The following is a 25164-nucleotide window of genomic DNA, read 5'->3' on the forward strand; positions in this document are numbered from 1 at the left end:
CCAGCCGATGTGAATGCAGGCAGGTTCCAGCAGTGGTCCTGAGACCCAGCTGAACATTAACCCACATCTGACTCTGAGCATCTCACCAATCACCATAAATCACTGCAGCGCTCACCGGCCTCCACGACAGCATCAGTGTGGTGACTGCTATCTGTCAGGATTCCCTTTTTACAGTACGATTAGTAAAAAAAAGCCCATTTGGATACAAAGCCCGAATGGATCTATTCACCTTCTACCATACACTCTGTGGGTCTGTGTCAATCAATAAATTACGGAAGGACCACAGAAGTAGGAATGATAAATACAGTTACAGAAGCCGTGGGGTCGTGAACATGTCTGTTTGCGCACAGTGGACCATTTCTCATCTGAGGACGACTGCAGAACATCCCTTGATAGATGTGGAACAGTGAATGATTAATAATGACATTTTTATTTCAATGTGCTGCCCCATATTTCAAGCCTACCAGCTGGTGTCAGTCTGTCAAGCAAATAAACTGTTTATGGCTTGTTTGTTTGGTAATGGTGTGTTTTGGATATTGCCATTGAAATTTATGGACTGTGTGAATGCACGTTTTCAGTTGGTGTTATCCTTTTTTTAAGACAGTCTTAATATGCAATTGCTTATGTCTATATTTTATATACTTTTCCCATCAACAAAATGAGCAAATATTGGCATTATCAGCCAATATCACTCGTATGAAACAAAAATGTGGGAATATGCTGAAAATATAATGCAATACATATATTTCTTATATACTGGAACGAAGTGCTTTTATTTTTCAATATATGAAAAGAAGCAATTCCTTAATATGCATTATTCAATACAGTGGGATATATTGACAGCGGATAATTTTATATAATTCCAAATATGTCCCTACCGTTTTTCTGAAACTCTGTATCTCTTTATTTTGTGATTTTAATTTTTTATCCAGAAATCATTATTATTAGTAAACCTTTAGATTTTTCACTGTGTATTTGCAAATATCAAATCAATAAAAAGAATCAAAACCTTTTGGTCAATTTTGATAGCACAGTATTTAATCATATATATCGATTTCCTCAAAAATAGCCTATAGGGGCATCCGAGGAATAGGAAGGACCGGTATGATATTTTAAAAGATATAATAAGATGGCAGATAACACATAGGAAAATAAGTGCAAATAAATGCACTCTTGGATATTCCATATTGATGTTATGAAAATAATACTCACACAATCAATCTTAAAGTTAAAATAAACTTCAAAGGTTAATTTCGATCTTAGTTTGAAACAGTGTTACCAATTAGGCCTGGCAGAGATTGGCCTCCTGACCTCTGACCCCTGCTGGGCTCTTTTGCCCATAAAAACCCTTTGGGGCTCAGCTGGAGTTGATGTAGTGCCCATTCTCCTCTGACCACTAAACACACAGCTACATTCAGTTTGTAACTTCCATTTTCTGTCCCTTTGTCCCTTCTCTCTGTTCTCTGTGTGTCAGGCTTGCTCTCGTGTTGACCTCCGGCTCTTGTATGGAAGGAAAGATCCAGTCGTTCCCTACTGTGCCTGTTGCATCTTACAACAAACATATGGCAGTCTCAAATAAAGATTACAGTTAACAGAATTTTTTTTACTAAATATCAAAAATGTGTAATTGTTTTCTTTTTTGACTCAGATCAGAATCTGGTAAAATACGTCAAATCTGTGATCATTTCCCACTAACTTAATAACTTAAAGCATCATTATTTTCTAGTATTTTACCCAATATATCCACCTAATTGTGTCTTTACAATTATGTTTGTTAAAATACAAGACTTACAGGCCAACATTTACAGCTCTGTCTGAGTTTTCCATGAATTGACCAAAAACAATAGTTGTAATCATTGTTGTTGGCTACATTGTTAACACAGCACCTCCAAAGAATGCTTATAAGCATTGCTCTCCCTCGCTCTCTCTTTCTCTCCATCTTTCTCTCTCTCTCTCTGAAGCTCTTCTCTTTTCAGGGAAGCGCAGTAAAAGAGACCGGCAGTAAGATCTTTAGTGGCTCCCTGGGTGCAAAATCAAAGGCCTCATTGATAACCAAACAGGGCGACATCATTGGGTTACAAGTGTATACCCAGCAGGGCGCTCTCTTTCATAACTGTATGAGTGTCTTTAAAGCACATTCAACTAAAGACAAAACAACAGAGAACAAAGTTTTAAAGTCACATCACAATAAGTGCATGATGGCCACAGCTGTGATAAGAATGTCACTGGTTGTCAAGCAATAGATTGTATTACTCAGAATATCTATTTGACTACTTTACCCTGAAATAAAAGATATCAATTATGATAAATGTTTTTAGATATTTTAACTTTAACTTCAAATTCAATATAATAAAATTCAATATAAAATGAATCAAGTATACATAGTTTTCCTATGACAACATTTGTTTTATTAAAAGACGCTCATGTAAAATTAATATATGGTTTAAAGTATCTATTGAGAACAGATGAGGTTTATAATTTTGCTACGTTATACTGTCAAATTGTCTTCAGGAAACTGTGTTTTCCCTGCCTACTCTTCGACCCTACAGCAACAAAGGGGTTGTCCTAACTATGTGACATTGAGTTTTGTTTCTATCAACAACATGTTCTCATCCTCCAAGTTTAGTTATAGTTTATAAGGGGAATTTAACAAAATGTTGTTTCAGGCTCGTAGGAGGAAAACAAAAAGATACAGGGAGGTCTTCTTCCAAGCATGCACCCCCTTTCCACTCTCACGCTGAAGCAAAAAATACAATTCACCTACATATTTTAAATAATCAACATTGTTTTCACTAATTAAAAACATTCTATGTGCAGAGCAGACTCATGACATTCAAGATAGATATAACTCCCCCCCAAAAAATACAATTCTGTCATTATTTACCCTCTCGTGTGATATTTTTCTTTTGTGGAATAAAAAACAAAGCTGCTCTGTTTCCTATATAATGAAATTGAATGGTGACTCGAGTCATGTAAGCTTTTCAAGATGTCATTGTCTGTGGGTAGCAAAATTTGTTCCAAAGATCTCTTATGCCAGAAATGTTAAATACATCACAGAAGTCATGTGGACTGTCTTTAAGGCGTTTTCAGGAGCTTGACAGCCCCTGATCACCATTCACTTTCCCTGTCCAGAGAACATATGCGTTCTGCAAAATCTGATGCCATACACTGAATAAAAGGTTTGGAATGATGTGAAAATTAGTTTTGTTAAAGCTTATCAATTAAAATTACATTTAAAAAGTTGTTAAATATATAGTCGAGTTTGATCACTACAGAAGTTCTGTGATCTAAAGGTTTAAATAGTACATTTCAGACTTACCATGCTTAAACAATAACACTACCAAGCGCACAAACCCCCACACACATGCAATGAAACACACAGTGTACTTACTGTATGAGGTTTAAGTAAATCAGATAACTTACACAAATAATGTGTGTCAGATGAAGGAAGGGCTGTCATAGGGGAAATGAAAGCCATAAAGAAATTACTAAGAGTAATAACCTACACAAGAAAAAACAACATTGCAAAACATTAGGTACTAAGAAATATTATATCTTATCTTGTAAGTAATATTACACATGAACAAATTTTCTCCAGTAGGCTACTTTCATCTATCTACATCACGATGACCAGGGCTTTTCACACCTAACCCCTAAATTCCATATCAACCCAGTCTTTATTTGTCACACCTGTAATTTTGAAAATAACTTTTAACCCTGGATTGAGGAAACCTGCCCTTGAGAATCACAGTTCGAGTGTGAAAGGCCCTAAGAGAAAACAAACACACCATTATTTTTAATCTTGAAGAAAAACTTTACTTTTTTCTGTAAGGCATAAATAATGATTTTAAAAGATTGATTTCATTTTATACAAAAATAATACAATGCGGAGAGAATCACACTGGAATCACAGCCTGACTGGCAGTGGGTTCATAGTCAACATTACACCATTAAAATACAGAAGTGACCTTTTGAAAAGTATTCAACTCTCAGATGGGACTAAAAATTGTTTCTTCGTTTTTTCGAAAAGACGATTTAAGTTTACACACTTTAAATATCATGGATGTACACAAACGCACAGGAAACAAGGCAAGTTGCGTGAGCAGATAACATGGTTTGAAATAGTGAATGAGACAGCATCTTCCTATCACATTTCCCAAAAGTAATGCTGTCACAACACACCATTTCAACCGGAAGCTGTATTCTATTGCACTACATAGTTCTAACATCCCATGACAATGAAGGCTTAATCGTGGGGCAATATTTAGATTACAAAGGCACTTTATTATACACCACCATTATCACAAAGGGTGAACGGCGGACGAGTTATCTGTTTCTCTGATCGACCGTCTGTCTTAGTTAATCCGGTATAACTTGGATAAAGGTTCGGTCATGCCATTTCACCATCTAAATGCTGGCACAGAAAAGCTGTTCTTATTAAATCTTTATCTAATCAAAAAATATCTGTATACATTCAGCCATATTCTCCCGCTTTGTTGCATTTTCTTACTTTTAAGGTTTATTTCTTCAGTTAAGTTACAGTGTCAAAAACAGATTTGCAATACTTGAAATGTCATTGACATGTCCCACTGCAAGTTCCAAACTGCGTTCTCCGACACATTGCATAGTCCTACATTTCCAAAGATTGTCACATCCTGAATCACAGTTTACATCTTTTCAACAAGACAAATAAAAAAACAAATGCAGACTATCAAATATGTACATCCTTCAGACAAAAGAAATAATAATGATATAATAATCGTTTCTATTTACATCCAACTGTACAGAACATTGTCTATGCACTATGGAAGACTTCCTTATAAACCCCAGGGTTGCATCTTCTGCTGATTGTCATTGTATCCACTGTTCAATTACAAGGTTTTCATCAAGCACATACAGAAAAACATGAACACGTATTGTGCTCCTGTCCGAGGAAAGCAACCCTGCATTGGGTTGAGTACCAGGAGCTTTTCCATCACAGCGCTCTTGAGGTTCCAGTGCACTTTTTGTATTTGGAGCTTCATTTAACCATGTTATTTCCAATCCATTTGTTCTTCATAGATGTGTTCTTTGATATGTATTTTTTTCCATTACGATGGGAAATAAAATACTGTCACTGTAGTTTGAGCTTGAAATGGCATCATTACTTGTAGATCCAAGGACCAAAGTCTTCACACTTGACGAAGGAAACAAAACAACCGGACAGTCTGGTTCTTGGTATTCTCGCAGCACAGATCAGTCCCACCTCAGTCCATGGTTTATTGACTAACACATCGTCCAGTGCGCCGTTAGTGCGTATTATCGGTTTCCATAGATACGGGTGTGATGAGGGGGAATGGAAAGGATGTGCTACAGTTGCTAGGCATCGGGAAGTCATGCACACGCTCACCAAGCCTGTAGTGGACACTGCAAAAAATAAAAGAAGAAACGATCAAATAGGTGCATGCACAAAGTGGAATTTTCTAAGGCGCCAAAAGCATTATTAGCTCTAGACCACAGCCACACCTGACCAAATATATCCCTCATCTTCCTTCCCATAATCCCCTTGTTTTCCCCTCAATTGAAACCGGCATTTTTGTAATGTTTGCGCATTTGAGCGAGAGGCAGGTGACCCTGTGTTGACCCATTGGCCGACAAACAGCCTCACCTGATAAAGGTGCCGAGCAGCTGTTCAGACTACACTACTACACTCATTAGATGTAGGTCTCTAAATGGAGGTGAGTTTTTGTTGTTGGGGTGGGTGGGATAGCTCGGTAAACAGGAGGGCTATAAAGCCAGAGCGTAGTTTGTGATGTCCCCCAGTGCGCCCATCGCCCACGACTGCACCGCCCAGTCCAAATACAGTGCGCTGATAAGAGCCTGGGAGAGCTTGAAATTGCTCCTTTAGGACGGGAGGGGTGAGGAATCACATACCTGAGATAGCCAAATGCATTCAACTGAACCATTGTAAGGCTAAATTGAATGCTGAATTTTAACAACTGTTGACAAGTAAAATATATAAGACATTTATAATTATCCAGAATCACAATAAAGTGATGAGAGGTTTATTCGTAAGTAAAACAAACGCTGGCAGGAATTTCAAGCCATCAGGTATGATCTTTAAGTAATGCGGCAGCGTGGGAAATTGGGCGTGTGAAAGCGGTGACTGCACACTGCATTTCAGGCTAGAGTGGTCACAGAGCGCAGGGGAAAGAGGAAGAGGTGTAATTACTGGACACACTCCCGTCCCCGACTGGAGAGTCGAAAGAGCACGAAGGCTTTGATTAACAGTGAGGATCATTTCCTGCCCTCAGATGAGAACGCAAATCAGATCTCTGTAATGTCTCAATTCTCTTGAAGAGCAATGAGGAGAAATGGAGCAAATGGAGACATTTAGTTAGGCCTCCTGCTAATTTTGAGAGGGAGAGAGAGAGAGAGAGGGAGAGAAAGAGAGAAAGAGAGAAAGAAAGGTTTCATCAATCAGGTCGTGCTCAGGCTGGGATCACGGGTGACTGATTGGTCAGGCTCTTCAAAGGAAATAGGAATTCTGAGGAGTATCCACATGTTTGCTCGCCTCTTTGCTTCAGATGTGCAACAAACCCAGCCAAACAAAAGACTTTTAAGCGAGTTTGCACGTAGATTCCTTTCTATTTTAAATCAACATTTGTCTAATTAACAAAGATTAAAAATTCCCTCGTGTCTTTTCAAACCTATATGACTTTTTCCTGCGAAACAAAAACAAGATTATTTTTCTAGAACGTTGGTAACCAAACACAATTGGCCCCCATTGACTTCCATTGTATGCACTCAAAACCACTGAGACATATCTCAAAATATATTCATTTGTGTGCAACAGAAGAAAAAGTCATATGTAGGATTTGAATGACATGAGGATGAATACATAATGACAGAATTTTTATTTTTGGTTGAACTACCCCTTTGAGTTTTTAATTTGACTGATTTAACATTTCTATACTATTTGGATTTTCATTCAAATGACTTGTTAAGTTGGACCTTTCACTTAAAAACTATCAGCAGCATGGTTTAATTTCTCCAGAAGAGGGTTAAACCATTTGTTTCTCAAATGATTCCCGGTTGTATATGCACACAGGAGATGACCACAGATTAATGATAACAATGTAAGGTTTTCGGGGAAATCCTTCTGATTCTAGTTTCTTTCTGTGTTAGGTGTTGTTGGTGACTGACCTGTTTGTTTGAGGACATTGAGCTCAGGGTACTGAGGCTGTTGGCGTCTGTAACCACCATGGGGGGAAATCGAGACGAATGTGAATACTGGGGAGGCTCCTGCTTGTGTGTGTACACTGTAAGAGAAAACACACAAATGGGTCACACTCATGATCCCGGTTTACTGATCGTAATTACTGATCTTCAACAAATGAGTTAAACTGACTGTGTGAGTGTGAGACGGATGCCATGAAGGGCTGCTGGGACATGTGGCTGGGCGAATGTTGCATGAGCTGTTGATGTGGGCTGTTCAGCTGCTGGGAGAACTGCATGGGCTGCAGCGCTGCCAGGCTGCCTGCGACACTGTTGATGACGGGTACCGTCTGTGCCTGCGATGTGTTCAAACCTAGAATCAAAGAATAATGTGATTGAGAGAAAGAAAGAGACAAACAAAACAAAGAACGATGCCACGGCTGGACACTTACTCTGTGCGATGGCCATGACTCCCGAGAGGGGCATTATGAGGTTGTGGGTTTGATGGTGCATGTGGTGGGATGCGTGGATGTTGGTGAGTGTGCTGACAGGAGGAAGACCTCCACCGGATACAGAGATCTGGGAAGAAAACAAAGCACTTACACTACCTACAGTAAAAAACACCCATTGTGGAAATGACTGTCTAACTGGTCTACTCAATAAAATGTCTAGGATTCCTTGGTCAACTGTACTCTTATCTTAAGAAGGTATTGGAGCCCTGAGAGACACACAGAGGGTTTATTTGAATAAGTTCAGATGAGAGGAGGCCGTGCTCAGACAACCGTCTGACGGCTCAGATAAGCCGATGTCATACTCCCTTCCTCCTGCGTCAACTTCCACCCTTCATCTGACAAAAACGCACCATAAAGCTGTGATAAATTCAACCTATGGCGCAAGCTAGCCGCGTCAGACTAGCGCCTGAAAAATTACTGCATAGAAAATTGGCCCGAAACAAAAGGTACACGAATATCTTGCCCAACTCAAACATGAATATATAGATAGAGCAGGGGGAGGCGAAAAAAAGCAGATTTAACTTCATTGAACGCCGTTGTTACTCAACTGACATTGAACAAGCACAACCCCACCCGTCTTCCTCCCTCGACGGGGCATTTAATCAATACAAACATAATGTTTCTTTGTCAGGTTTGTTGGCATAGCCATGGCCGTGCCCCTTTCTCACTACCAGCATTTGCTAACGTCAGCCCTGCGGTGTGTATCGGGCCAAGGCCTGCCGTCTGCCTCTGGTTTTAGTGCCGGGAAGTACAATGCTGTGTTTGTCAGACCGCTCACTGGGTAAAGGTAGTATCTATCAGACTCCGCTTTGTGTTTCTGTGTCAAGAGCAGACACTGTGTTATCTTATCAAGGTCCAGGAGTGCCCATGTGTGCTTACCATCTTGGCGTCAGGTGACAGGAGGCTATGGCTGGGGTCCAGGCCCCCCGGAGAGACCTGCTGTAACACTGAATGGCTGGTCGCCATGGCGCTGCCGCTATGGTGATTTATCGTCGTGGAAGAACTGACTTCGCCGGAAGCCTGTTGGCTGTACCTGACAACTGTTGATGGAAATAAGAAAGCAACTGGTTAAATCAAGAACTCTGATATTTAAAGTTAGTTCCCAGACCACCTCTAAAGCTATGTCGAGTCCGTATCTGTTGGCCACAGACAGGTTAAGACAGAACAAATAAACAGTGGCCCCTGCACCTGTGATATTGGACCCAGCGCTGTCAAGGCCATCTCGATGTGTACATGAATTCTAGAAACTGTGCTACATTGGCCGCCAACTGAGTGAAATAAAGTTTAATGAGTGAATTTTGTCTGTGACAATCTTTAGTTTCAAGTCTAGACCTTGTTTGGCGGGACTCTTAACCTGTCAGCTGCAGGAATCCAGCATGTTTCCTCTCAAATGGATGTTTGCCAATTTCAGCCTTCTCTGATATGAACAGGGTAAACATTACTCAATTAACGCTAATGTCAGACATGGTTTTCAGTCGGTTCTCAAACAGCTCACTCCTCCAAATTTAGTTTTTTCACGTCGAGGTTAAATCAAATATGCCTTATTTGTAATTATCTCTTTCTTTGAGGTTTTCCATAGAAATCTGTCACTAACAACATGCAAACCCAGACATATTGCTAAGTGACTGGGAGAGTAGCATCTTGCAGTCCCGCTTCATTATATTATGGAAAGCAATTGATCTCTCTGCTGTGTTTCATTCCACAGGGGAACTCGGCAGACACAACTTTGCCCCCCTATGCACATCGCAGCATTGCCAACACTCCAAGGCGTCTTGTAAACACCAGGACGGGACAATAAAGCACTCCATCGGGCCTATGACTTGCTTGCCATACAATGGAGCAGCAACCATAAACAGTCTTTACTTTACAGCCGTGCACCCACTAAAAGTGTCAGAGAGAGAACGGGCTATTGTTTGATCACGTCAGGCATTCACTAGGGCTGCAGGGATCTCCTCTCACGTTTATCATTCAGGTCTGCGCTGTCTGGGCCATGCCGATCAGCAGGAGGGTTCGGTTTCTTAGGGAACCAGGAACTGAAATATAACCTCATAGAATACGCTATAAAAGCTATGCGAATTGGGAAATAAGCATTACTATAAACGGATCCTTAATTTAACGAAAAAGCTATGTTTACCTATTTTAAAATTATGAGTTTATTTATTGCCTTCATGCAAAGTCATCTCCAAGGAATCTAAGCCATGACCTTGGTGTTGCTAGCAAGATACATAACATTGTGTTATGTTCTCATAAGCCTAGTGACTGACCTGTATTCGTTTTTATATTTTCTTTGCCGTTTATAACCTTGTCGAATATCGATTCTTTTCATTATATCAGATAAATTTAGACCCTTGGTGAGAATGTAAAAAATGTTTTAATCGTATCTTGGAATTTCTGTAAAATTATAATATGTGGAGAAACGTATAGCGCGAGGAAAGAAATATTGGCATATTATTCATTAAATATTATTCATACTGTTTCTGAGATTACTCAAAATTGTATATAATATAAATACATAAAAACAAGAAAAAACTTGTTGACTTCGAAACTTCATGGCTAAAAAGGCAAAGGGCGGTAGGAAGCTCTTAAGGGGAGTGGTAGCAGTAGACTTGCGCTGGTTTAAAGGGTTCAGCTCTCCCTGGGACACATGTAATATCAAAGCCTTGCTCCTCATCCCCAGGCAGTGCCCATTATAGCATAGCCGCATATGAGAGGCCTCCTGGGTCTAAGCAGGACATACACAGCCTTTAAGACCTTCTGTGGCCTCCAATAGACCAAGCAAGGACAGTTGAACTTTCCTGTCCACTGCCTTCTTGCTGTTGGGAGGGGGACCATCTGAAGAAATACTTAAAAATCATTACGTGCACTAAATTATCTGATTGGTATTGTCCAACATAATCTGAGGAACTAAAATCTAAGAACATTTTGGAAAGGTTTTGCTTTCCCAGCGACACCATAATACAAACACAAGATCACAGGCAGTCCCCAAAAGCACATATCAACCGACCTTCCAGCAGTGGCACACTAGCCTGTGTGTTATCAATGGGCCAAACCAGAATCAATAAAAACTAGACTCTTTCTCTGATGTGACCTGCTAACGACCTCTTCAGCAAAACCAGAGTTTTACGTAACTTCTGAGAGGTGGGGTTAGACCGTGAATCGCCCTCCATACTTTGAGCAGAAGCTCATCAGTCCTGTCTGGCCCGAAAAGGCCAATACCTCAACGGACAGCTCCTGCTGTTCCGCTCAGAGCCCAGCCTCAGCCTCTTTACCCCGGACCATAAAGGTGAGCGGGGCTTGGGTGTACCCCTCCCCCTGGAGCAGCAGAGATAAATGAACCCCGGTTACAGTCACTACAGTCTTCTAATACGCCGCAGACAAAAGGGTCCCCTGCCGAGGGAGGGTAAAGAGAGCAGGGAAGAGGGGAGTCCCTTATCAAAAGCTCGGGAGATGTAGTAGCCAGGGATTTTAATTGTCAATTAAGCATGCATAATACAGGCTGTGTCCTGGCAACGCGATGAGGGGACCTGCTGTGCTATTCTTGTCAGACAGCAAAAAACAGCTGATGCTGCTGGCGGGGACACCTTGTAAGCCCCTTGACTAGAAGCACGGAGATTGCCTTTCACCCCCATCTCCTTCAAAAACCTCCAGCTTCCCATAATAACCAACTTCAACACACAACCTGAGGTCATTGACTGGTCAGGTGTGCAGAGGGAACCACCACTTGCAAACATACAAGCCACTCATCGCTGTGCCGTATTTACACACAAAAAAGCAACACACCCACAGCAAAAGCACTCCAGCTCTCCGGTGCTCAAACATGAAAGAGCAACAATAGGTAATAAGCCGGAGTCAGAGTGTGTTGCTTTTAGTGCCCAAGTCTTGCCATATCAAACTATGTCAATAAATCCTCCTGGAAATACAATTCGTAAGATAACAGAGGCCTGCAGTAAACTTCGTTGACCCTACAGGTATAAGTCTCGAGAGTTGGCCTTGTGCTCGCCTGACCCACGGCTGACCCTAAACCCCGTCCAAGGGTGGCTGGTCTTTGTGCCTCAGTCTTGCATGCTGACTTCAGTGAAGCTGAGATTGCAGGTACAATGCAGATTGTTCTCGATGTGTTTTCAAAGCTGGGAATAACAATGCCATTTGCTCACTCTGTCACTCTCATTGATCACTAGCCTTCGCTCTCTGCTGTCTCCCTGATCTCATCAACTACATAATTTCCTTCTACTACTTCTTTAGCTAAGGGAATGGTGACGATGACCTTTGTGCTAACTATATGGGCCAAAGAGAATCGGCTTGATTGTATGTGTATCATCCTAAAATATTCAAATAATAGACAAGCTTGCAATAAATGTGTTAGTACCTTGCATTTTGCTTGGTGGGGAGTTGCTGGTTTGCGGGTGATGAGGAGAACCATGAGAGAGGAGGGAGTTAAGACTGTGCGTCGGCCCGGTGTAGGCATCCATAGCTAACTTCTGCCTAAACGCTTCTTCTTTTCTCCTGTTGGCAAACCAGTTGTAGACTCGCACCTCTGTGACCAGGTTGGAGCCGAGACCCTGAGCTTTGGATGGAGATACTCCTCTCTGGATACACTCAGCCCTGAACGTGGTCAAGAGAAATATTGTTAGTCAGATACACTTATGTATAGCTACAGAAACGCTGCTTATTCTTTATTCTCCTTACCGGTTACATTCCTCCACCAGTGCCTCTCTCTCTTCTTTGCTGGGGTTCTTCTGTCTTTCATAAGCATGGTAGAGGATCTGTTGGGACGCAGGACCCCACTTGAAACGGTTGCGCCTGAGCTTCTTGCTAGCAGGTTCAAGGCTAGCATCTTCGTGTGACTGCACTATACCAGGCGTGGATTGACTGTACTCAGAGAAGAATAGTAGCACTTGATCCTGACTGCCTTTGTCAGACATGTTGCTGCCGGAGCCATGTGTGGCCTGGTTGAATTCTGAAACATAAGAGAGGGATTTTGGTGGTTTTTTGCCAAATTCTACAGAGGACATGAAGCGAATCATATGTTACAGGAGAAAGCTTATTATGATTTGAATAGTTAACTTGACGAATATGACTATGTTACCCTTTCTGGGTGTGATAACACATACATTCAAAATGAATAATGAAATTATGGATAAATTGATAAGAAGTTGCATTTTAAATTTTAAGTTATAATTTCAATCAAATTGGAAAATGTATGTGTGCTCCTATGCCATTTCAGCAGCTGTCCAAAAAATACTGGGAACACACTGAGTCATGGAAACAGCAAAGGCACATTATTCAAGAGTAGAGGGGAAGCCTGTCACCTAACAAATAAGTCACATAAAGCATGCAGCAAGAAACAAATATTCACTTACGTATCAAAATCTCGCGCTGCTTCCTGACGTACCAGGTGTACAGTGCCGCACGCTTCTGCGTTTTCATAGGCGTGCCTTTATTCAGGTGCTGCGACAGGTGCGACTGGTTGAGGCCCGTCACATCCACCACCTCGCGCTGCGGTATATTGTGCTGCTGCATGTAGCCTTTGATCATACGGGCCGCGCGCCAAGGATCCTGACTGTAAAGAATGGAATAAAAAACACTTCTTTAACAACCGGTTTATTACAAAAATATGATTTTAATCTCAATCTGAAATGTACGTTTATATTTGTAACATTGATTTTACACTCCCCTTTTTTCCGCACCTTTCTTTAAGGTCTCCCTTTAAACTCGTGTAAGCGCGTGCAATTGTTTCTAGGTCTAATAGACAATCGTTAATCAGTGCAGTGAATGGGTTGTAAATACTTCCAAAGGTTAAAGACTTCATTGCGTGCACAATTCAATTACTGTGATTTAATTACAAAAGGACAAGCTAAGAACAGCTGATTGTCTTTAACACAGCTGTATAATATTCAGCAAGGACAGTGTAAAGCCATGAAAATGTTATAGTTTAACTACGCATATATTGTAGTTTTTATATGACGTCTGAAATAAAAACGGCTTTAACTGAAACGTACAATTTCATATAACAAAACAATCTCATTGAAGCTTTTAAAATGTTCACACTATGCCTTTGTGTATAACAGAATATAGCATCAAAATAATAACGTTTTTATTTAGCCCCTTTCTATAGTGGACTTTACTTTATTTGGCCTACAGTATGGCATCAATAAGTTTCTCAACGCTGAACCCAAAGATCGCCGACCGACAAAACTTAGATTTAGAAAAAATCTAAATCGTTTCAGGTAAAGTAAATCTTTATAAACAATTTAAGAAAAAACAAATAGGCCTATGGATAAATCGAAAAGATTTACTTAAAAAAGAAACGTAGGCTATTAAAATAATTAGAAAAAGAGAAAGAACTATTCCGTTACACAAAAAAACTAATTTGTTTTTATCGCAATAACATATATAGCCATATGTTGAAATATTTACATAACATTTAAAATGAAAACAAATAGATTTTAATACAGAAATGTCGAAAAGCGTATTCTAGTTTCCAGCTTCCGGAAGCTGTCAGCCTGTTTTAAGAAGCATTCAAAGTTTCTTACCACGGCCACTTCGGATGAAACTCACACCGCACGGGTCTAATTGTTTAAATCTGTCCAGACTGTTTGATATGGAGACTGACAAAACATATGGCTGTACGCGAACTTGGTTTATAACTTTTGACAATGAATAACTAGATCTCCATTCACGCTAATCATTCGTCACTGTGTATCTTTCAGTTGATGATTTATAGGATAAAATTAATAACTCAACTCCACGTGCTTTAGTTTTGATTTTGAGCTTTATTTTGAGGCGCCGATTTTAAAGTAAGAATTTTAGAAATAAATCATTTCTAGTTGATTCTATATCATTTGTGTAATATTGCAATTGAACACCACTTAAGTTTAAGCCATTTTATTATACCATTCCAATTTAGTTAATGTAAAAGAAAATGTAACTAATTGTTAGATTTTTTATGCGCAGCTTAAAATAAATGTGAAATTATTTTACATGCTACATCAATGGATTTTACAATTTAAAAAACACTGCCCGTGTTTTATTTTCTTCCGAGAGGGTAGAGGTGGTTAATAATAAATAGATCTTCTATAGTTGATGTATGTCTAAGCTAAAGAAATATCCCAGGTAGATAATTAGTAACTAGAATGTGTAAAGAGGAAACATTGGCGCGTGGATTTAAATTTGTAAACACTTGTCAGTATCTATTTAGGAAAAAGTCAAGATAGAGTTTTCTTTCAACGATTTTATGCAGAACTATTTAAGTTTCATTATTGTCGAGCAAGCTTGACACCAACAGCACATTTGTATGTTTCTGTGATGATAGGCTCCATAACTTTCCTTAGTTTGTGTAATGTATCAATTAATGTCATTTGTCTTTAAGAGCTATATTAATTATCCAACAGGCCTTCACATTGTATAAGCATAACTGTAACGTTTTATAGAATATCATTTTTGAGATATACAAATCAAGCAAACTTACGCCAACATTCGGTCGATTTCTGCCCTCTGCTCTGCTGCCTCCTCTGTATTTTGAGACTGCAGTTCTTTCAGAATTGCCGGTGTATCGTAATCATCCCCGTCCTCCGAGCCCTCGTCCCCTGATAACTTTCCTTTACTGTGTCCATTGGTCAGCGTGTGAAAAACCGGCTTTGAATCCGTATCACTTCCATTGAGTTTGGAACTGGAGGGAGACATCTGAAGACTATCCAGTTTAACTCCATAACCGCACGGGCTTGGATCCAGGTCATCCAAAGCTTGAAGAAGCACATCTTTGGTAACTCCGGAGTCCAATAAGGCGCTCAAAAGCTCTTGCTGCAAAGAAGTTAACTTGGAAACCATTTTTGCAAACATCTAAAATGTGCACGCAAGGAGGTACAGAGGGAAATATACAGTATGTCAAATTCCCCCTCCTCACGCCTCCAAAGAGTTTCTCTTAAGACACCTGCTTCGAGAAGTTAGGCCACTTCCCTGTCGGACTGAATGATATAACTTGCCATGATGCTTCCAGAGGGCAGGCAATAAAAAATATGGTAATGAGTGGGCGGCTATTGAAGGTCCTTTATGCAAATGAGCTACCAGTCCGAGGCCATATTGACTGACGCTCAGGTACAGCGTGTTTACACACTAGAGCTGCGGTGTTTTTATTTGCCTGTGTTATCAGCAAAACTTTCGTGAACTTTGGACTTTGAGGCCTTTTTTGCAGGGCTGTAATAATAATAATAATAACAATAATAATAACAATAATCATACAATTATCAGAGGTGTACGAAGTACACAACTTCCTTAATTGAGTGAAAGTACAGATACTACCGGTCATATATTACTCCATACAAGTAAAAGTTGTAAAGACAGATTCTTAAGTTAAAGTACAGAAGTACGTGCTTTTAAAAGTACTCAAGAATTAAAAGTACATTTCCTTTATGTCAGTGGTGCATTGTTTTATATACATTATGCCTGAAGCAACCTACTGAATACACCGAGTAGCTCACAGTATCAGTGGCATTAAAGGAGTAGTTCACTTCAAAATTACCAAAGTTTAACTGCAAACCTAAACTATAGCTAATGAAACTATGGTTTTTTAGTTACTGTGGTAAAAATAGCTAAATTGGAGTAAGGTTATATAAAGAAAATTGTAAATCTGTGGATACTGTGGATTTACTCCAAATACCATCACTGCAAAAAAATACCCAATGAATTTATTATTATTTTTCTATTAAATTCCTCTTTGTACTGTGCTTTGGGTTTTATTCCAATAGAATCCATCACAAATAAGTATACATATAATTCAATTCCCATTATAAGCATTAAACCCATTACATTTTAATTGTATGTGGTTGTATTTTGGGCAGGATTATATTGTTTTTATTTCCGCAGGAATACTTCAACTATAGTTAGCCTACTTAAGTAAAAACATCAATAATTTCCCAAACGGCTTTTAGCAGGAGATCAGAAAATAACAGGCACGCACGCTTCCTTAACTCTCTGGCTATGTGAGCTCATGAGAAAATTTCCAATGAAAACTTTATATTTTCCATTTTCCCTGTCCTGCAGCACAAGGTGTGTGTGATGTTTATTTACCGTTTTTCCGATCATTTTTATAACAATATCTTATATGATCTTTGACTGATCGAGGCGCTCAGCGATGCATCACACATAGTTGAACCCATAGATGATTACACCACACATTAACCTGTTCCTTTTTTCTTTTATTGTTCTATTTACCTTTTTAGAGCGCTATATAGAACGGAAGATCCAAGGGTTGCCAGATTTACGGAATTCAAAGCTAGCCGGAAATCGGTAAGATAAGAAAAATGGAAATACTTGGCAACAGTGAAAAGAATTGGCATATCGCAAGCCAAAAAAATGCGCACACAGGAAAACCCCGCTACAAAAGACTTATTTGACCTTTTTATAAATGCAGTGGAATAAAGAGAATATTGGTCTTCAAATGTCAGTTAAAGTCACAAGTTCTCAATAAACAAAATATACTCAAGTACAGTACAGATGCTCGAAAAGTGTACTTTACTCGGGCAAATTTACTTTTTACTAGTTACTGTCCAGCTGACAATTATTAAACCTAAAGAAATTTAAAGAAGACTTTCGTTAAGATTCATTTTGCCATTGACAGTAGTCACTAAATTTTAAGTTGCTGATGTAAAATAAAATAGTCTGATCTCAATCAATCTATTCATTTTCACATTAAACGCAAACCTATAAAGACTTGATTAAATAGGCCTATAGTTGATAATATATAGCATATGGGAATATATACAGACATTAAAAAGAACGTGATTAGGAACGTGCTAAAGCCATTGATAATGAAAGTCTTTTGACTGCAAATGTGCAAAAACTTTTTTTCATTGCCAGAGGTGAAAGGAAACCCCGTCAATTACTCATATATTTTATTATGAAAATACTATATTAAATTTCGTTTTTATATTTATAGCTGTGTTGTAATATGTAACTGTGATTTATTTATGTTGCTTGGTTTATTGAATAGCTTTATGCATGCACGCGGGGGTCATCTCCCAATCAGTGTGCAACATCTGAAATCATTTTCTCATGCCTTTTTAACCATTAACAACAAATAATAACAAACAGCAAAAACTGTCTCTCCAGAAAGCAAGGCCTCAGCCCTGTTGTGAAAGTGTTGTGTGTTAGAGCGTATCGAGAAACGGAGAGAGCATTCTCTCATGCTCCAGAAAGAGATGGACCACATTAACACCTCTACACCCTGGTCAAAATGTACCCACAGTTGCACAGTCACTCGGGACACAGAATCACCGAAATGAAAAAGAAACACTAGGCCTATACGTTCTATTTGAAAAAAGAAAGAACAACGATCCACTCGTAAAACGCATTACTCCTTGCCAGGGGCGTCACTAGGCCCCTTTTAGGGGGGCTTCAGTAACGGCGGCGCGCTGCGTCAAGTTTCGGCTCCTCCCCTGATCTGAGTCTGCATGGATTCAGCGCGTTTTTTAATCCAAATTTAAAACATATTATTGTGTATCTCGGCATTACATTGTGCAGCCATGCCCAGAAATGGTTAAATACACACATCATTGTCTGAAAGCAACAAATGGCACAGAGAGAGAAACATCATGTGGAGTTATGTTGTTTTGTAATATTAAATAATTTTTTGTATTAAGTAATAATGAATCATTAGTGTATCATGATACATTAGAGTAAGAGTAGAGTAAAGGGATTTGTGTTTTATTTTAAGTAATTGATTTATAGAAGTGGCAAATTGATAATTCATGTTGTTATTTTTAATAAATAGAAATAAATATAGAACAGATTAAACATATTTCCAATAGACAATTACATTAATACATGTTTTGTCTATATTCTTATACATACACTTCTCGAATACAACGAAATAGTGGATAGCAATAAGCTTAGTAGTATACAAACCTACCCTAATAGTCAAATAATATTTTTTTAATCAGACCCTTATTGGGGGCTGAGCCCCCCTAAAATGAAAATCCTAGAATCGCCCCTGCTCCTTGCACTGAATGTAGATAAATACATGAACGTGCTATTGCACCGCAGGGACAGTTGTATGTTTTCGTGGAGAGGGTGAGCAGTTGGAAACGCATTAAAGGCGCATGCAAATAGTCGTTTAGCCGGAACACAGCCGGGTGCCCTGATCCCAACCATGAGATTTACCAGTCAGTCACGCGATAACTGACAGAAACACACGATTGTGAAGTCACTCACTGGTGCTGATAAATTTAGTTTGGATAAGTGAGTGGATAAACTCACACCCGCAATAAAGTGTCTCTATACCTCTGTTCAGAGAGATTTCCAGGCTGTTCGAATGTAGATTTGATATATTAGAGGGAAATGATGTGGTATGGGCATAGTGATCGACAGCTCGGTTTGCATCACGTGAGTAACTGTACTGTGCAATTCTGGTTTCATTTGCTGACTGTATCAACACAGCAAGTGCAGCATGAAGTTACACTCCTAAATATATATTTACTGTTAACTTCAATTCTTTCCTTTTTTGCATTGAGATCTTGAGGCGGTTGAGTGGTTATTTAGAGGTTTGTCAGTTTGGTCTGTGAGAGAGCCTTATCCATCAATACATAAACCATAAGGCTTCACTGGAGATTAAAACGGTTCCTATATACTTGGCACAACAAATATGATTTGCACTAAAATTAGGTTATTTAGAGTCACAGCAGTCAGAGACATCACTAAACGCAATGTTTTGAACACTTCAAACACTGCCAATTTCAACAGCGAGCTCACTCCAGTTGAAGTCAGTTCAGTGTGAATGAAATGAAGCAAGAGGTTTTAGGTTAACTATGAGCATGGCCGGTTGACCCAAACTGTGCTTGGCAGCTATTTGGATCTGTGACCTCCTTCCACCCTTCCTCCACCCGCCCTCCCTCCATCACTGACTGGGGCACAGAGCGGAACGCTTGGAAAGTTTTTGGGCGAAAAGGGCAGAGAAGGTATGGTGTGTGTGTGAGATTCAGCTGCCGCTGATCATGTCTTGTTCCACACAGTAATCCGGACCTTACCCCCAGCATGCACCGCATGACCGTTCCACACCTCTGCTTACGAATTTAAAAACATCTGACACCTCGTGTTGTTTATTTAGCGATTTTGTAAATTATAGGGGTAAAAGGCATCGTCTAATTTAGGGGTCACAGAGGCTTTTAAATTTTTGGTTAAATTGGGTCACTTTTTTGTAATGTCATTATATAGCCAACCAGTATGCACACACAGAAGTGGCTGATATTGCTATTATACTCATTATCATGCAATGTTTGCTGTCCACTTTTATTTCTTAATTCACTAAAGCATCACTTACTCCGCCCTCTCGTTGTGGGTAATATTAGCAATTTAGTGTTCATGCATCTGCACTTTGAATTTTCACTGGCAGCAGACTTGGATATTCAGGTACTTGGATATTCATTAAAAGATGATAAAAGATACTAATTGTAATTTTAAAATATTATGCAAATTAGAACAGATGTTAATTGCTGGTTTGGGTGTGGCAAACATTCTGATTTGAGAGTCATCAGATGTTTTAATGCTTCTGATGGGGGTCCTCTTTACTGTGAAACCCTCAATGAACCACGAGTGCCGCTGATCAAGAACAGATGATCTGATTGGATCACACAATTTCCACTGAAAACAAATTAAGTCTTATTTAAGAGAAAACTTAAAACATTTAAAATGTTGCTGCTTTATTGCTGCAAAAATATAGTTTCAGTTATGCTTCATCCGTCAATTTTACGCGAGGTAAAATAAATATACAAATGAGACACGGATATAGCAGCTCAGATCATTAGGTCTTCATATGAAATCTTTACTTTTGATGGCAGACTATCTCAGCAAATCTTTTCTCAGAGAAATATGAGAAACAAGACCTTAAACTAACACAAACCAGTTCATTTACCCATTTATCCTGCTTGTCCAAGAGAAACAATTAGAAGTTGTTCATGGGTGAGAATATTAAAGTGATCTCCTTTGTAAAGTTTTTTTCCTATTTGATCTTTCCGCACCATCAGGAAAGTCTTCAAAATATATATTTTTCCCTAAATATAATTTCTGCAACATAATGTAATTCAGATTCCTGGTCGTCCACTCTCTACACAAACAGAATCTGTGATTAGTCTCATTGTGTTCTGTGCGGATACAATGAAGCTGTTGCAGTCTTTGGTTGACTGACACGCTGTTGGCTCAGTAAACACACACTTGAGAGTAAGTGTGGCTATGTTTGTGCACTTTTTTCTTGAATTGTGCCCAAGACATAAAAGTCTCCTTGTCCCGTTTACTCTAACAACTTCTAGACGTCTGTCAAGGGCCGGTGATTCAATGCTCTTCATCCCCTCGTCCTTTGAGGTTGCTTGGTGAATTATAGGCAGGGCATACTGTTCATTCTCTTTCTGCCTCCTCTAATAATCTCATCTAAAACCATCCAAAAATCTATTCTTGCACGTTTTTGATTAATCTGATTCTTCGCCTACAGCAATAACAACAGGTGTAAGGTTTCACTGTCAAATCATTTTAAACAGATGAAAGCTCACCTATCTCTCCACGACAATAAGGAGAGGCTACTGTCAAGATAAATGAACAGAGTATGGGAGGGTTCTACAGGGGAACCCTGACTCTACAGGGTCAGGGTGTCCTCGGAGTCTTTAGCTCCTCATCAGGGCTCCATGACCCCATACCCACACCTCCCCTTCCTTTCTGCCCGGGAAGCACTGTTCCAACGCAATTCTGAATCATTACATCAGCGTAAGAGTACAAGGCCTTACTTGATCCAGCTTGTAATGTAATGCATTTCTGTGCTATTAAAGTCGCTTAAGGAATGAATGTTTGAGCAGAAGATCGACCCATGGGGCATTAGAAATAAACAAACTCTTTGCATTACACTGTGCAAACCATTATTCCCCAGATAACCTCAATTTTGTCCGGGAGAATAAATACGAAAACAAAGTGATGCTGAAACAAACCCATCAGATGTAGAGGTCTTAGATTAGGGTCACACTGCAAAAAAATTATTGCTTGCTAAGCATTTTTGTCTTGTTTTCTAGTACAAAGATCTACAAGCTACAAGGAAAGTTACCTACGATATGTAGTCTTGTTTTATGAAAGAAAATATAAGAAGGTTTATGTTTAAAACGTTATGTTAAAAATCTGCCAATGCGGTATAAGAAAGTTGATAGTTGTACTAAAGAAAAGATAGAAATAGTAAGAAATTATTTTTTTTGCAGTGCAGACGTGCAGGTCATTTCACTAACCATCCAATGCATATTGCACACAAAGCTGTAAAAAAACTCAAACTAAGTCGCAAACTTTACAGCATTTTTTAGTTTTCCGAACAATAATTGGAGTCCAACTGCATTCTTATTTTTATTAAATATCTATACCAATATTTCGAAACATATTTTAAAAACAGTTAAGCATCATTGATTACTGTTACATGTACCTTTTTTACGTTCTTGAGCAGCAAAAAGCCCCAGACATTGAGCCTCAGACAAGGATCTGGCAATGCATGACTGGCGTCTATATATGGGCTAAATTATATTGCATATAGTTCACTAAATTGCAAATTACCAAAAATGTTCATAAACATATGAATGTATCCATCAAGAAAATACTTAACTGTCGATAAGAATATAGTTTTACATTCTACCGGTTGAGTGTAATATAATAAGTTTGTACTCAGCAATAGAGAGAGGTGTGAAAGTTCGGGCTGCAGCACACAGCAGACCGGCACAATAAATCAGACAGCTGGCGCTCAGGTTAATAGCTGCCGCATATTCAAACGGAATGACTCAGAGAAAACAAATGACCCAAAAACACACATGCAGGCACACTGAGGCATGAAAGAAAAGGGAAAAAGACGCCAACCAAATCCCATTTTGTCCTCCAGCCTAGAGGTGTACATCAACGATAGTGAAAGGTCACACGAGACAAATGTGTTAGCTCGGTTCTTGTTTGCTGTGGAAGACTTGAGTGGATAAACGTGAAGACTATTTACTATAATTCAACTTCTTTTATTTAAAAATCACGCACTTTGAATCTATTGTGTACTTAAATAAAACTTAAAATATAAACCTTCAGTTTAAATGACCTCTTATGTTTAGTCTGCCAACACCCTGCCACTCCTAAACATTCCAGACTAGGAAGACCAAGGCCCATATACCTGCTAGAGGGGGAAATACTGTGTTAGTTACTTATTAGTGTTTTTGGCCAGTGCGTTTGGTAGGGATTTGCATGTTCAGCGGCTGTTTTAAAAGTTTCAGTGGTCTTAATAGACACATGGGTCTGTTGTCTGCCGTTAGTCTGCTTAAGTTTCACTCCCTGTTGCCACCAAGAGGTAGCTCAGAGAAATAAACAATTACCATTAGAGAACAAACTAATACAAAAGATACAAAATATAATTCATCAAGGTTTTCTAAAATAAAATAAAGATACATTTTTAATATGTTCTTTAATATGCACATGCAGTACTCGCTGTGATGTGCAAGAGTGATGACGGTGGTTGCCACAGCGTTGTTTTATGGTTACTAAGGTTTTGAATGGTTTTGTGGTTGTTAGGGTGTTCTGGGTGGTTTCTAATGTATTCCAGGATACAAACAGAGCCTGTGTTATGTAAAGAAATAATCTAAAAGAGATCCGATTTCTGTATTTCATTTGGAAAAACAAATACAGAGTTTGGGAGGAATGAAGATAGATCACTGACTTTCCCACAGTTGAGATTAACTTTAAACGTTGAGTTACATTTACATTTACATTTAGTAATTTAGCAGACGCTTTTATCCAAAGCGACTTAAAAAGAATTCGGGGAGCAATAAGCGATATGTCATACAAAGTGCAATAGTACAATAGGTGCTAAGTGTCCGGCCTCTGCACTCAGGTTCCTCTGTAAACCTGAGCCCCACGCCAGTCTAGAAACACGCTGGAGGTCTGAACCGAGAGGTGCATGATTCTGGATACCCCTCTAAATCCACTCACCATCTCATCTCCCATCACCCACCCAACATCCACACACAATTAAACATTCAAAGGCAATTACCTGCTTGGGTTCCTTTGTGATTAAGACTAGCTGTAGAGCAGTCGAATTAATGCACCGGCATGCAGGAAAGCCATTAGCGGCCATGAGAAGTGGAATGTTCTTACCAAAACTACAAAACAAACATAGCAGAAATACACCCAATTTGATACGACAAAAAGGTATATCTAGTATCATTACAATTTTTTCGTTTCTTAATCGATGGAGTTACCTATTTTATCTCAAGTTTTTAGAACATGTATAACAAGCCGATTACAATTGCATAATTCTTTTCACAGTTACATCTTAGATAAAATGACACACCCCCTTAATATCACTATAGAAGTAAACTGTCCCATTAAAATCCTACAGACAATTATTTACACAGATTATAGTTAATATTTATTTTATGGAAAGTTGCAATAATAGATTTTCTTCAATAAACCACCATATATATTATATTCCTACAGTTTTTCATGATTTCTGTCCTTATTTCTATTTTTTTAGCTCTACAAAAACATTTCTTTAAAGCTGTTTTGCAATAATCCAAAATGATGTAAAGTGCTACAGAAATAAATCCAATTGAATTCAATGGTGTCATATGTTCAGAATCTTAACTTATGTCATTAATAATTAACGTTTCATCCAAAAAATGCTACTGCACATTACTGTCTTTGATCAAAAATGTATTTTAGATTTTTCATTTAATGTAACTTAATTTTTTAAAGCCATTTGTCTGCAAGGTTGAAAAGCTTAAACCCTTGAAAGCTCTTGGGGAAACATCCAGACGAATGTAATGCTTTCTGAAACTTGAATAATTCAGAATACAAAGGGCACTAAACCATCAAATGTCTGTCTTCTTTATAGGCTGTAATGGTTCAGTCCAAATGTTTTATGGTGATATAAAGTTGATATTGTGATTGTTGTGCATGGATTGTTTTCACACAAAAGCTGACTTTTATATCATTTCATTACCATCACCTCTTCAGGTATAAGAACAATCAGCATTTTATACATAAAGGTCTTCCTCCATTTTAACAGTCAACTCCAAACAGGGACTGACAACAAACAAGTAAACAACAACTCCAATATTGTCTAATATAAAACGCCTTTCTGAGTTTTTTTGTACTTTTATAACTTTAGACAAAATAATTTTTGGTGTTTGTTTAGTTTTTTTTCACAATTTAACTTTTTCTTTATAATCTTGATATAATCCAGTAAACACTTATATAGGCCTCTGTGGTTTTTGATGTTTAAGCCAAAATGCCACAGATTCAGGAACTCTGTGCAGCAATTCCTGTCTATCAGCAACAGTAGCAGGTTATTGATATCCACTTTATTCATTTTTTTTGCAGACTGTTAATGAATAACAGATGAGGTGAGGAATCACCATATTTCTCTACAGCTGGGACACAAATCAATGTTGGTGTGGTCTGAGTGCTCTAA

The 25164-nt window shown here is 38.8% G+C and overlaps 1 protein-coding gene across 1 annotated transcript; it reads right to left on the minus strand.

The window, feature by feature from the left end:
• Nucleotides 1-3798: 3798 nt before the first annotated feature.
• hnf1ba (HNF1 homeobox Ba) lies at nt 3799-15675 on the minus strand. The gene is made up of 9 exons (XM_079481702.1): nt 15178-15675; nt 13070-13269; nt 12396-12666; nt 12076-12311; nt 8589-8749; nt 7650-7776; nt 7391-7570; nt 7186-7301; nt 3799-5406 (listed from the first exon to the last, which is right to left on the minus strand). The coding sequence occupies exons 1-9, from the start codon at nt 15546-15548 to the stop codon at nt 5386-5388; spliced, it is 1683 nt and encodes a 560-aa protein (XP_079337828.1). The 5' UTR covers nt 15549-15675; the 3' UTR covers nt 3799-5385.
• Between the last annotated feature and the right edge of the window lie 9489 nt (nt 15676-25164).

This window comes from Barbatula barbatula (assembly GCF_947034865.1).
Source record: "Barbatula barbatula genome assembly, chromosome: 19".
Classification (NCBI taxonomy): Eukaryota; Metazoa; Chordata; class Actinopteri; order Cypriniformes; family Nemacheilidae; genus Barbatula; species Barbatula barbatula.